The following is a 13,234-nucleotide window of genomic DNA, read 5'->3' as shown; positions in this document are numbered from 1 at the left end:
TTAATAAACTTAATAAAAGTTGAATGCCTCATTTTCACTGAGCGGTACAGTTTGGTTCGGTATGATACTGGTACCAATGGTACTCTTTTAGGAGAGCATGGTGTAAGTGAAAGTTTCAGTCAATGTTATTCTCGCCTGAGGAAATGTCAAAGTAAAGCTATACGGGTCGTTCACACATATTCTAAAAAGATGCTTTATCCAAATATATAGTCCTACTTGTATATAAATGTTAATAACTAAACTTTCTTTAAATATTTTTGATTATAGCAGCAGATCAATGATAATCCAAAATAGTACTTAATCTGCCATTAAGGTTAACATCTTGATAAAAAGTAATTCCATCATTCCGAGTTCATAGTAGTCCAAAAGGCAGTGATAATAGTTAAACATGGCACTTTGTTCATGTTTTTGGTTGCTAAAAGAATAATTCGCTCCCTTGTTTTTCACACTTTACTCTGGCGTTTGTCCATTTCTGAAAAGATGCGAGAAGCACTTTAATAATCATGTGCATGTTACTATCATCATCAGCTCAAGTTCGCTATTTCAAATATAGACACATGGCGAGCATGCAAACAAGCTCTCTGGAGAAAGTTAAAACACTCACGTTTTTAGATGACCTCAAACAACAACAGGACACACACAGATTCTGTTCTTCCTAGCTTTGTGGCTGTTCATCATTATTTGTTCATCATAAAATAATTATTTGAGCTTGAGTCGACCATGGCTTGTTATTATATGTATACATTATTACGATGTAATGTCTTGGCTGTGTATTTAAAAATGGAGCTTTATTTGTTTTCATTCTCCTGACGTTTCTCTTTATACCAATAGTTTAGTTGCGTTTCTAGCTCAGCCTTTTGCTACCCTTTTGTTGTCTTGGGTATCCTTTGGAAAGGGTACCCAAAAAGTGGTATGGAACGGTTCGTTTTTTGGTACCTTTTGACAGTGGAACCTGCATAAAAGCGTACTGAACCATAATGTACCACTCAGTGGAAACAGGCCAAAATATATTATTAAAGTTAAGTGAATAGACTTACTGACTTCAAGTAAAATCGACTTGTTGCTTTTAAGGCAAAAGGTTTACTCAATTTTTTTAAAGTAACTAATCACTTTTGAAGGTGTATGTAAAAGTGAATTAAAGTTACAGATTATCTAATGTAATGACTTTATTTATTGGCTGCCATCCGTAGGAGGAAGCATGACTTTGATTTCCCCAGATAAACTATGTTTTTGACCTCAGCAACCTTAAAGAACCTTGATTTCATCAAAGTGGATTGCTGCAGAGGCCAACAAACCAGACCGAAGGGCACCTAGTAAAGCCAACAGATGGGCATTTTTCAATTTCCAAACTGACCTCCTTCACCTTTAATAAAAGCAAAAGCCTTCTTACCAGCTAGAAATGCTGTTCATATTGCAGATTAACAACAGTTTTTGCACTGAGACGCCAAAATATATAACACTGATATGCTTGTCTTAAAATAGGTCACTTAGGGACCTATAATTCCTATGTTTTTTTAATCTAAAATTATATAACCATTAAAACAGAATGCAGAAAATGAATGGACAAAAAATTAGAATGAGGGAAGATAAAAATAAAAAACATCTAAAGAGAGGGGGAAAATTCACTGCCCAAATTGCCCTGAATTGAACTGGACAAAATTATTGCATAAAACAACAACAAATGGAATGAATGAATGAAACTATGAATTAACTATTGAAAAAAACACACACACACACAGTTATGGTAGATGTGACTTAAAGACCATCACTGTTGACCTTTTGTTTGACAGCAGGGGAAGTGTTTGTCAGCACAGGTGAAAGGACTGTTTTGCGCACTTACCTAACCAGTCATTAAACTTCTTCACTTCAGACGGCAGGCCGAGCTCAGTAAAGTCTCCCGTGTGAAGCAACACATCGCCGAAAGGCATCTGGATTCCATCTGTCCTAGAGTGTGTGTCTGAGACGCAGACAAAACGCGTATGACCCACAGACTTCGGTGCATCGTAAGGAAGCGGCTCTACCCTATGAATGTAAAGAGCATGTTTGTTCAGAAGAAATGCGTTTACTATATGTAAACATTACTTTTAAATGCAGGTTAACTATGTTTCTATATAATAACTCCAACTGTTAAAAACTATTAGTTACAAGTTAATTAGTTAAAGTTACTAGCAACTAATCAAACTACGGTAACCAGATTACAATTACTCAAATGACTGTAATTGAGTAGTTTTTCTCAGGAATTGTAATTTACCAAGTAGTTTTAAAAATGTGTACTTTTATTTTCCCTTGAGTTTTAGTGCAGTATCAGTGCAGTATCAGTACTTTTACTACATCTTTTACTACAGCAAACTGAAATCAAATGTTTAAATTAAATGTTGTAAATGAATTATATCTTTTTGTAAATGTACATACTGTCACAACAAATAGGGTACAAAGCAAAAGACATCAGCTTGCAAACTAAGTCAAAGACTGGTTCAGCATTACTATTGTATGGAGTTGAACTCAATTGTTTTATAAAGTGTATGATTTTATTATAATAGGTTAGTTAAAATAATATACATTTTCCAAAAATTTAAATGCATTAGTACATACTGTTGAAGTATTTTTTCTATTTATTTTTACATTTTATGAAATAAATTAGGAAATTACCTATCTCAACCTTAATGTAATACAGACTGTGATGCTTACTTTCGGCTCACAGCTCTCAATCAAGCATGGATTTTTGCCCTTTATAACAAAAAGTTTGGCACCCCTGTATATTACTGATGAGAAGATGAAGGATGTTTACTGTATAGTGATGGAAATCGGCAAATGGCCTTAAACGATCACTAAATGCACTACAGAATGTTATGTTTTCACACACATGCACAAACTCCATGTAAACACATCCGCCTTTCACAGCGTAAAACTCAATACTCACTACTCTTGAGTATTTTTCAAAGGTCTACTTTATACTCATACTTTGAGTAATATTTACAACAGATTCTTTGCTTGCACCAGATTTTTGGGCAAGTAACGGTACTTTTACTTGAGTATGATTTTTCAGTACTCTCTCCACCACTGATGGTATCTAATAACCTTATCTTTTCTGAATTTGATTGTAATGCAATAATATGCACCTTTTGTAAAACTGCTTTGAAACCATAATTATTGTGAAAACCGCTATACAGTACAAATAAACTTGAGTTGAATTTTATTAGGTGAAATGGTAAAAGAAAATTCTGTAACCTTGGCAAGAATTAAATAAATAAGCATTTGTTTGTCTATAGAATATAAGGCTTTCATTGTATGGGGAAATAAAACGGTCAAAAAATCTTAACTCAGATTTGCATTGAAATGCAGGCATGAATTTAACATGTAAAACTGAGCATCCTGTTTTTGAACTTAATATATATGAATCATGCTACAGTCTACCAGTTTTACAGCATTTATTATATTGATAAAACTGCTAATTTGCTTTAGTGCACTTTGCATCAGCTCACATATTAGAATTTAACGACAAACAGCCATTTCTTCCACACTTAAGCTAAAAGCAATTCAATGGCACATGCATACTGGTCGATCCCTTTTGCTTGTGCTGATGGGCCTTTAATTGCATGGTACCATTGAATCAGCAAATGCTCGGCTAATAAGGTTGGTCCATTCTTTAGTATCTGCACCGGGCCTCATTATGCCATCATCAGCATCAGTCAATAATCAGGTTTCTTTAGAGGTGAGCTCTGACCCTGAGGTCAAAGAGCTATTGTTATAGAGCTAATCAACTCAACTAACCTTTGACCCCGCTCTGGTTAATAAGTACAAGAACACGAGGCGCATCTTTCACTGTTTTAGCTATAACATGTGTATTGTGATCACAATGAAATGTGGGCACAGATGCTTTAATGCTAAATAGTGCGGTCACATGATTACACACCCAAAGTAGTTTTCCATTTAAATGTGTGTGTGTGTGTGTGTGTGTGTATTTATTATGTATGCATGCGTATTTGAGAAAATGTTTATTTATAATATATATAGTGTATAAACACATTAAATAAAAATAAAGATGTATTTTTTGTAGATTTTTGTATTATATGTGTGTGTGCATTTATACATAGGTCACACACATTGTGTTAATTTATTTTGGATGTTATTATGATGATTATTTGTGTCACAGCACTGAAAAAGATCATATTTTGTGGAAAATGAACTGTATGTTAATTTTACAGTGTCAGTTGTGGATTGTTTAGAGATTAAAAACGGCAGATCGTTTGCACTGGTTTCAGACTAAAAGCCATAAAGGAAATTAAGAACTAATAAATAGCCAGTCCGAAACGAGCCTGGATTCATCTCAGACATCAGAGCATTATTAAACTCTGCTATGCCCCCCTAAAAATCTCATTAAAATGGTTAATCTGCAAACAATATTAAGTTAAAAGGTCAATTTAATTCATTACGACAGAAGTGAAGCCGCAGGAGTCTCCGATCACCTGGCGGGCAAGATGAGACAAAAGATGCCAGATGTCGTCGCTGTCAGCATTCTGTCGTGCCCTCAATCAATCAATTAAATCAATGTTTCAGTTACAGGAACACTGACTGTACACAGACACTCACATGTGGACGTGAGGGGGTTGGAAGCGGCTTTGGTTGATGTTGTAGTGGGTGAAGGCTTGGGTCGGGTTGGAGCTGTACTCATCCACGGAGATGGTGACCTTCCCCTGGGAGGATATTCTGCGCGCCATGGCACCTCTGGTTGGGGCATGAGCAGGTCACAGAGGAACAGGGGAGATCCGGTGAGCAAGCATCCTTTAGTCCCGAGGCTTGAATCTGAGTCACCACCTACACAGACACCAAGCTGCAATGTTAAAGGGACAGTTCAGCCAAAAATTAAGATTTTCTGCTAATTTGCTCAACCTCAGGCCATTGAGGATTTTTTTTTAAAGTAGAATGTTAAAGAAGGGTTTTGCCAAAATTATGTTCTGTGGTGATTCATAATTCAAGACAATTGCTAATTGGAGGGTCAAAAAAACATATACAGGGTAAACAGAATTAATACTTGATGATACACTGTAGTCTTATGAAGTGAAACTATTGTTTACTGTTCATAAACAAAGTTCAGCTTCTTCTAGGGCTGCACAATATATCGTTTGAGCAACGATATTGCAATGTGTGCATCCGCAATAGTCACATCACATGATTAGATTGATTAAAATTATAAATATATTATTCATTTTAAATAATTTACACAATGACCATGTTATTTTATGTTTGATTCAGTACCTCCTGTTGGACTCAGAAAACCACAGAGTGCTGTTTATTTCACTTTTATCTTGCTCTGTGTATTTATATATTTTGTCGTTTATTATCATTTATGCAAACGCACTACATAGAAAAAGACTTGATTATCCCGATCAATCTAAATTAATGAAATCTTACCAAATAGAGCTATCAAATGCATCTGGTAAAATAAAATTCATATCGCAATATATATATTGCAGAAAAACTAAATAATGCAATGTCAAATTTTTTCAATATCATGCAGCCCTTGTTTCTTCCATAGACCAATTAGTTCACTTTATTAAAGCCACATGTGTTAATAAATTCTTTAAAATGCTGTTAGTTGTTGAATTGTCTCATTGATTTAGCTGATGAAGAAAACCTGAGACATTTTAGGAGACGTAAAGTTGCATAAATTTTCATTTGTATTTTATAATTATTCATTGCAATGATACAAATCCGAATTCAATTAAACAACAAGGTAATGATCGAGTGAGAATGTATAAATATTCAGCAATCACAGTATAGTTGTTTTTACTATAAATGTTCATATCTGTTATAAATTATAATAATTTATATATACTTGAAAAGCATAATTGAGCTCAATAATAAAAAACACCAAAGTGGGCATGTTGATGTAAAAATATGAGATGGCTGGCAAAAAATAACACACACAAAACTTTTAGTTCACTCACAAGGAAAAGTTTAGCATGAAAATGCAAAAATATTACAATATCTTTTCCTTTTTCATATCCTTTTTCTCAATCAACATGTCCTTTTATTTCCCCTAGACAAGTGTGTAAATCTTTATTTTTTTATACCAACACAAGTTAGAGGTTTATCAGTTCATACTTTTATATGGACAACATAAAACATTTGATAGATGGCCAGAATTTACAGAGTCTCTGAAAATATTGCTTGGAAAAACAAAGAACTGCTAAGAAATAATGTATATAACAGACAACTTAAAGATAGTTAAAATATGTTGCACAGAGGCTAAATGTATTAGCCAACTAATTTATGGAATCAACGGTAATGAATTCAGATCAAGTCAATAATAAAATCTTAAATTCTCTATAGACAAGTTTATTTAAATAGCACATTTTATACACGGTGACAATTCAAATTGCTTTACATAAACAGAAATAAAATAGACAAGTGTATAAGAAAATAAAAAAAAATAACAATGATTAAAACAGATTAAAATGTGTTAAACAGATTTAAAGAATAATGGAAAGAAGAAAGACACAATGTAGTCTTAAGGGTTCTTACCTCCCTACCAGCATGCACTGTGTAATAATAACAATCAATGTTTCAATTATAATGTACATGATTACATGTTCTACATCCTTTCTATGGCCCTGGTTGCAAACCTCAGATTTGCTCTTCCTGCTTTTGCAATGTGGATTTCAAACTGTCAAATGGAGCTTTCCCACAATGCTGCAGCCTTCTTTATAACAAAGACAAAAGCGCAATTCGCTTTTAATAATGCCCAGTTAAACAAGGCTATTAAATCTCCCTCATTGTTACCTGCCTTCATCTATTTTGTTGCTCTGCACCGCCTCACGCTCACAGTCTCGGGCGGGCTAACTAAGTTAACCTTTTGCCATAAACTTGAACTTTGCTCGCCCTCCCCGGACGACTTCAGACCGAGCACATTAATAACACTTAAAGACCATCAGCCTCTGACTCCATAATGATCTGTCAACAAAACCCAGTTTCCAGACTGCACGAGGAAAGTCTATTTTTCATCGTGCGGTTAACGTTAACGCAAATCTGTCCTGCTTACTATCGAGGCGGCGGAATCAAAAACGATCATTGAAATAAGGCACAAAACAAAGCAGGAGCACATATAAAACACTAAATACCAGCAGAATTCTTTCATTTAGACGGCAAACGCGACAGAAACTTGACGGCGCGAAAATATTTCAATATATCGCCGCGAAATGTTACAATATATCCGCTGTATTAACAAATAATAGTAACGTTACAAACGTTTCAACTCAAAGTGGTTTCCCTCGAACATGACACCCAGCTACCGCTTTGTGCCTCGCTATTTCTCCCCCCAGCGAGCTTCTTCAAAAGCGACTTGTGTGTACCTTCTCTTTTGGCCCAAAAGCGCTTGGAGGTGGTCCGCTGATGTGTCAAAGGCGGCGGGCATCGGATGTTTCGGAAGCCGTAAAGGGTTGGGGTCGCGGCGGGCAGGGCAGAACCTTCGACCCCCAGGGTCTCTCTCCTCCAGCACTCTCACTGAAATGCGACAGCCAAGGAAGGAGGGAGACAGAAGAGAAGAGGGGGAGCCCGAGAGAGACGAGTGCAGTAAGCGCGCTTTGCCACTGGGGTCAGAGAGCAGTGCAGCGGAATCGAGGGGTAAGACACGGACAGCCATTGGGTGGCACCTTTCACCGGAAACGCACGAGATAGGTCAGACAGCCAATGATTTTTGCAGCTTGATTTGCATTTGTTTTACAATAAAAACAGACGCGTGGTGAGGGAGAATGGTGGGATTTTGGGTTCAGCGTGGTCTAAATTTGTTTAGTAACAGCTGAAGTTAATGTTATTTATTTATTTTTTTTGTTTATCTTGGTTTGGAAAACAGCATATTTTACTGAATTGTGATTAGAGTTATATGCTGTTATACTTAATTATTAGCTTTTATATTATATTAAATAGTTTAATGTTAAAATGTTATTTAAAATTGCATATGGATTATCATATTAATAAAATAAGATGTATAAATCAGAAAGGCCAGAAGACATCGGGTGGTTCGAAGACCCACCCCCTTCTGACAAAGTCCAGATTTTGGCCCCTATATAAGCTCATTTATTACATTTGTGTAAGTATGCCATTATAAATTGTGAAACTAACCAATAGAAGAAGGCTTTAAGAAGAAAAACCAATAAAATAACCAAAAAGAGTATTTAAATGGATGAATTCTGACTGAGGAAATTAGCTGGCCTGTTTGTTATTTGCATATAGACTACAGTTTTTAATTTAAAACAAGTTTTAACAGATTCCCTTTTTTAATGATAAAGATAATACATTAGCATTTAAAAAATAAGTACTTTTTCATATTTTTTAATTCTTATCTCATTACATAATATATAAACTGTAACAACCTCCAGTTTAAATGCACATTTCTAAATACACATACATTTTTGTAAACAAAAAATAGTAAGATAAGAAATTTGACAAAAATGTAGTAAGTATTTTTGTTGCATCAAAAAGTGTGGTAATGAGAACCATCCGACTAACTAATCCAGCACAAATGTATGCTTAAAATGTTACTAAAATGCAGCATTTGAACCTCATCATTTGAGGAGGATAACTGCAAAAAGGTCCACTTTTTGAGAAAAAAGAACTACCCCTTTTAATATGCTGGCTATACAGGCCTACACATATAACATATTTCCAAATATCACACACACAAACTAAAAAATATCAATATTGAAATATTCAAAAAGCAAACAATTGTTTGAAAAATAAACATTAATTAAGAATAACAATAACCCTTAATTGGAATGATTGTGTATGGATGTTTCCCTGTGATGGGTTGCAGTTGGAAGGGTATCCGCTGTATAGAACATATGCTGGGTAAGTTGGTGGTTCATTCCGCTGTGGTGACCCCAGATTAATAAAGGGACTAAGCGAAATGAAGCAATGAATAAACATTAATTGGTATAACTTGATAATGTTTCCTAAATTAAATGATTGATTTTTACATTATTTAAACACAAATATTAAACATTACACTAAAAGTGTTTTCTGCTAAGAATAATGCCTTAAAGCACCAGTAAATTAAAAACACTATCAAAATAGTATGTAAAGTATCTTAAATAATATTAATCATGTTCTTCCCATAAAAGTAATAATAATAAGAGTAATAATTTAGAAAACACAAAATAAAACAAAACCTTTAAATTAAACTGTTAAATTGTTTTAAGATTTACAAAGAGTAGTTTTCTCACTATTACCATGTAAATAATCAGATTATTCAATTATTATTAATAAAGCAACAAAAGTTAAAAAAACAAAACAAATAAGTATAGCCAATATATATTTAACTATATATTTATACATAATAATAATTATAGAAACTGATATTATTTCTAAAGAATAAATTCCTCTATAAAGTATGGCTATTTCTATTCTTTTAAAGCAGCTTTACAGTGAACGGTGCCTTTCAATTCTCAATAAATATAACAGTTACATCCAATATGGCAAATTAATGTGCTAAATATATTTGCACCAACACTGACTACAGCCTTTAAGAAATCATAACACAGCATCAAAAACGATCACTTTCACTTATCAGTGAAATAATTGTTATGGCTAATAAATCTGCATCAGTTTATAGAGTTCATAAATGCAGGCATGACATCTGGTTGATAAGAGCAGCGGCTGTGTCAACATTACAGAGCTCTAGGCAACTCATTTTTCATTAGCAGCAGGGTGGACTACTGTAACAGACTCCTTACCAAAATAAAAAAAAACATTAGACAGCTGCATACAGAAGCAGCGGATACACTCGGTGGATCACCTCAGCGTTTACACAACATTGAATATAATGTTCAAAATAATTGCTTGTAGAATATAAAGCTGGAACTGGGATTTTTTGATTTTGCATTATTTTACATAATCGGTTATTCATTTAGTTCATGCTGTTTTTAATTACAACAAGAAATTCATTATAAAGAAATATTTTACATATATGTTCATCAATTTATAACTTTAAATTTTTTTTATTGTATTTAATTGTATTTGACCACTGTATATTATATTCCCCCCCCCCCCTTTTTTTTTTCTAAATGCTTTGCAAAACACTTTGAATTATAAATGCATTAAATTTTAAAAGAAGAAGCTGAATAAACACAAAAAAAATGCAGGGTTCCACACAATATATTTAGGTCGTCCCAACAAAAATCGAATTAAGTTTTTGTACAAATGTAAGTGGATTCACTGTAAAAGAAAGTTGCCCCCCCCCCCCCCCCCCCCCAAATAATTATTTGAGGGAAATTTTATAAGAAAAATATAGATTTATTTTCGAAATTCTTACAGTATTGTAATGCCAGCATTTTTTCAGAAATGTTCTATCAGACTTGTAATTAATATTTACAGTACCATTTATCTTGTTGATTTACAAATTTGTTTATCTTTACTGTAAAATATCCAGTAGTTCACGCTTATTTTTGTTTACTGTATTTTGATTCACAGAAAATTTTGTTTTAATGGTGCCAATTTTCCACAATGCAACTTTACAATACAGTAACATACAGTATTGCATAAATAACAGTGTACTCACATAAGTTTGAAGACAAATTTCTTGAAATACAACATCTGAACAGTGTCTTTGTGTGTGGTAACCATAGTATAAACATAATAACGGATTTTGCTCCATAACCAGAAACTACTGCACACCTAAGGGTGAAACGGCACCGTACAGGTGCATTAATACCTAATAATTCAATAACCTGTCGTAAATGACCATCCATCTTGTTGTAAATGTGTTTACAGATTTGTCTTTACAAAGTATTTTCTGGTCATCTTTACAAACTGTATTTACAGTTTTACTGTAAAATATACAGTAGTTTTAGTCCTTTCACCTGTAATATATTTTCATACAATAATAAATAAATATGAATTTGTAATTCATTGTTCATTTATCGATTTACTGTAAAATTGTCCAAACGATAAATTATTTCTTATGATTTTTGTTTACTGTATTTTGATTCACAGGAACTTTAAAAAAATGTAACGTACAAAGAGGATATTTCCAACAATACAACTTTTAAAATACAGTAAAACACTGCATAACTGTCATGCAGCAAAATACAATTCATATTACAGTTAAACACTGTGTAGTATACAAACATTGTTAACAGTGTACACACAAGAGAAGTTTAAAGACAAAAAAGAGACAAATGTCTTATAATACAACATCTGAACAGTGTCGTTTTGTGTGGTAACCATAGTATAAGTGTAACTGACTCTGATTCATTGACTTATCAGAAATTAATTCACACCTGAGGTGTAACACCATCTTTGGTGTGTATTAATATGAACCGCCTGTCGTAAATGACCATTTATTTTGTTGTACATGTATTTACAGTTTTACTGTAAAACATACAGTAGTCTTCTCACCTGTAATATATTTTCCATACAATAAAAAATAACTTGTAATTCATTGTCCATTTATCTATTTCATGTAAAATGGTCCGAACGATAAATTACTGTATTTTTCATGATTGGCCAAGTTTCACGCTCATTTGTGTTTACTGTATTTTGATACACAGGAAATTTAAGAATACTGCTTTAATGGTGCCAAGAGGATGTTTCCCACAATACAATTTTAAAAATCAGTAAAACACTGCATAAATGTCATACAGTAAAATAGTTCATATTACATATTACAGTTAAGTACTGTTCACAAAAAATTCTAACAGTGTACATACAGTACAGGAGAAGTTTTAAGACAAAAAACAGACAAATGTCTTAAAATCTGAACAGTGTCTTTATGTGTGGTAACCATAGTAGAAGTGGAATAATTGACTCTCATCCATTGAATTATTAGAAAATAAGGTCACAGTTTCATTTAATGTACAATTCAACCTATTAACTAACAATTAACAAACTTTTAACTAATTAGCTGCTTATTATTAGTCAGTAAAATAGTAGATGGGTTTAGGTATTGGGTAGGATTAGGGATGTAAAATAAGATCATACTGTATAAGTGCAGTAAACAGTAAACATCTTAATAATACACTGTTAACAATTTCCTGTAATATCTACAGTAACTTACTGGCAGTAGTTCGCCAGTAACTTACTGTAAATCAATTACAGTAAAATACTGTATTTACATTTACAGCACCGTTTATCTTGCTGTATGTATTTGCAGAATTGTATGAATATTATTACCTTAAGGGACAGTAATCTTTACAATGCAACTTTAAAATACAGTAGCATAGCTATTCTACAGTAAAATACAGTTCATATTACAGTTAAATTCTGTTTAATTTACAAAAACTTGCATGGAATAAACCAATTTTAAATGGTGTAAATTGTTATTTAAACTAAAGTGTTGCCAAAAATAATGCACTCCTGATGTGTAACGCCATCTTAGGTGTGTATTATTATCTAATAATTCAACCCCTTACCATAAATGATTCCTACGTTATAAAATTAAGTAACGACACTATAAACTGAAATTGACCAAACCAAGTCTTTTTGTCATATGTACCGATCTGCTTTTTCAATTCCTGCATGACCACGACCATCATTATTGACTGAGCTTGTGTACCCGCATGTGTTTGAATGAGAGAAGAGGCTTTTTCTTTGAAGAACAGAGGGTGATGGAGGCAGGGAAAGCAAAGCTGAAAAAGAAAAAAAATCTCTTCCATGGCAACCAGGCTGTTCAGGCTTGCGCTCCTTCTGTCATCCAGCTCTAAACTGACAGAGTCTGGCATGGCAGCGCTGCTCTCTTTTCTGTTCTAAGCGTCTGATCATTACTGCTGTTTTCCATTCAAAGACAGCTTGTTTTGGGGAATATTGGGTTGTGGGTGGTTGCTTGGCTGTTTTGGTTTGTTTTATAGCAATGCTAGGTGCCTTTTGTTGGGCACATAGCTTTATAAGACGTGAAATATGCAATGCGTGATCTCAGTAAATGGATTGAGATCAAATCCTCTCATGTTGAGATGGTTCTGCCTCAGGAGATGTGCTGTAACTTATGTAGCATACAGCTGTTGGTTGTTTTGAGCTATTCAGATACTCTGTTTTATGTTCGAACACGCTTTAAAAACTGAAAGTAAAATTTGAAATGCAGCCCAGTGGCTCAGTGGTTAGCACTGTTGCCTTTCAGCAAGAAGGTTGGCTGGTTCGAGTTCCGGCTGAGTCAGTTGGCATTTCTGTGTGGAGTTTGCACTTTCTCCCCATGTTCATGTGAGTTTTTTCAGGGTGTTTCAGTAATGGGTTGATGCTGGAAGTG

General features: G+C 33.8%; 1 protein-coding gene across 3 annotated transcripts in view; it reads right to left on the bottom strand.

The window, feature by feature from the left end:
• Positions 1 to 7,623, bottom strand: part of mpped2 (metallophosphoesterase domain containing 2b) — a 44,187-nt gene extending 36,564 nt beyond the window's left edge. Inside the window, exons 1-3 of one of the 3 annotated variants that reach the window (NM_200042.2) lie at positions 7,353 to 7,623; positions 4,591 to 4,815; positions 1,841 to 2,022 (exon numbers count right to left, since the gene is read on the bottom strand). In NM_200042.2, coding sequence (NP_956336.1) covers positions 1,841 to 2,022; positions 4,591 to 4,718 — 310 coding nt within the window. In that variant the 5' untranslated portion in view covers positions 4,719 to 4,815; positions 7,353 to 7,623. Of the gene's footprint in view, positions 1 to 1,840; positions 2,023 to 4,590; positions 4,891 to 6,626; positions 7,321 to 7,352 lie in introns of those variants that run through there. The other 2 variants (XM_005174308.5, XM_073941820.1) reach the window with 2 other exon arrangements.
• Between the last annotated feature and the right edge of the window lie 5,611 nt (positions 7,624 to 13,234).

This window comes from Danio rerio, chromosome 25 (genome assembly GCF_049306965.1).
Source record: "Danio rerio strain Tuebingen ecotype United States chromosome 25, GRCz12tu, whole genome shotgun sequence".
Taxonomy (NCBI): domain Eukaryota; kingdom Metazoa; phylum Chordata; class Actinopteri; order Cypriniformes; family Danionidae; genus Danio; species Danio rerio.
The sequence above is the reverse complement of the archived record's forward strand: the minus strand, read 5'-3'. Positions and strand labels throughout refer to the sequence as shown.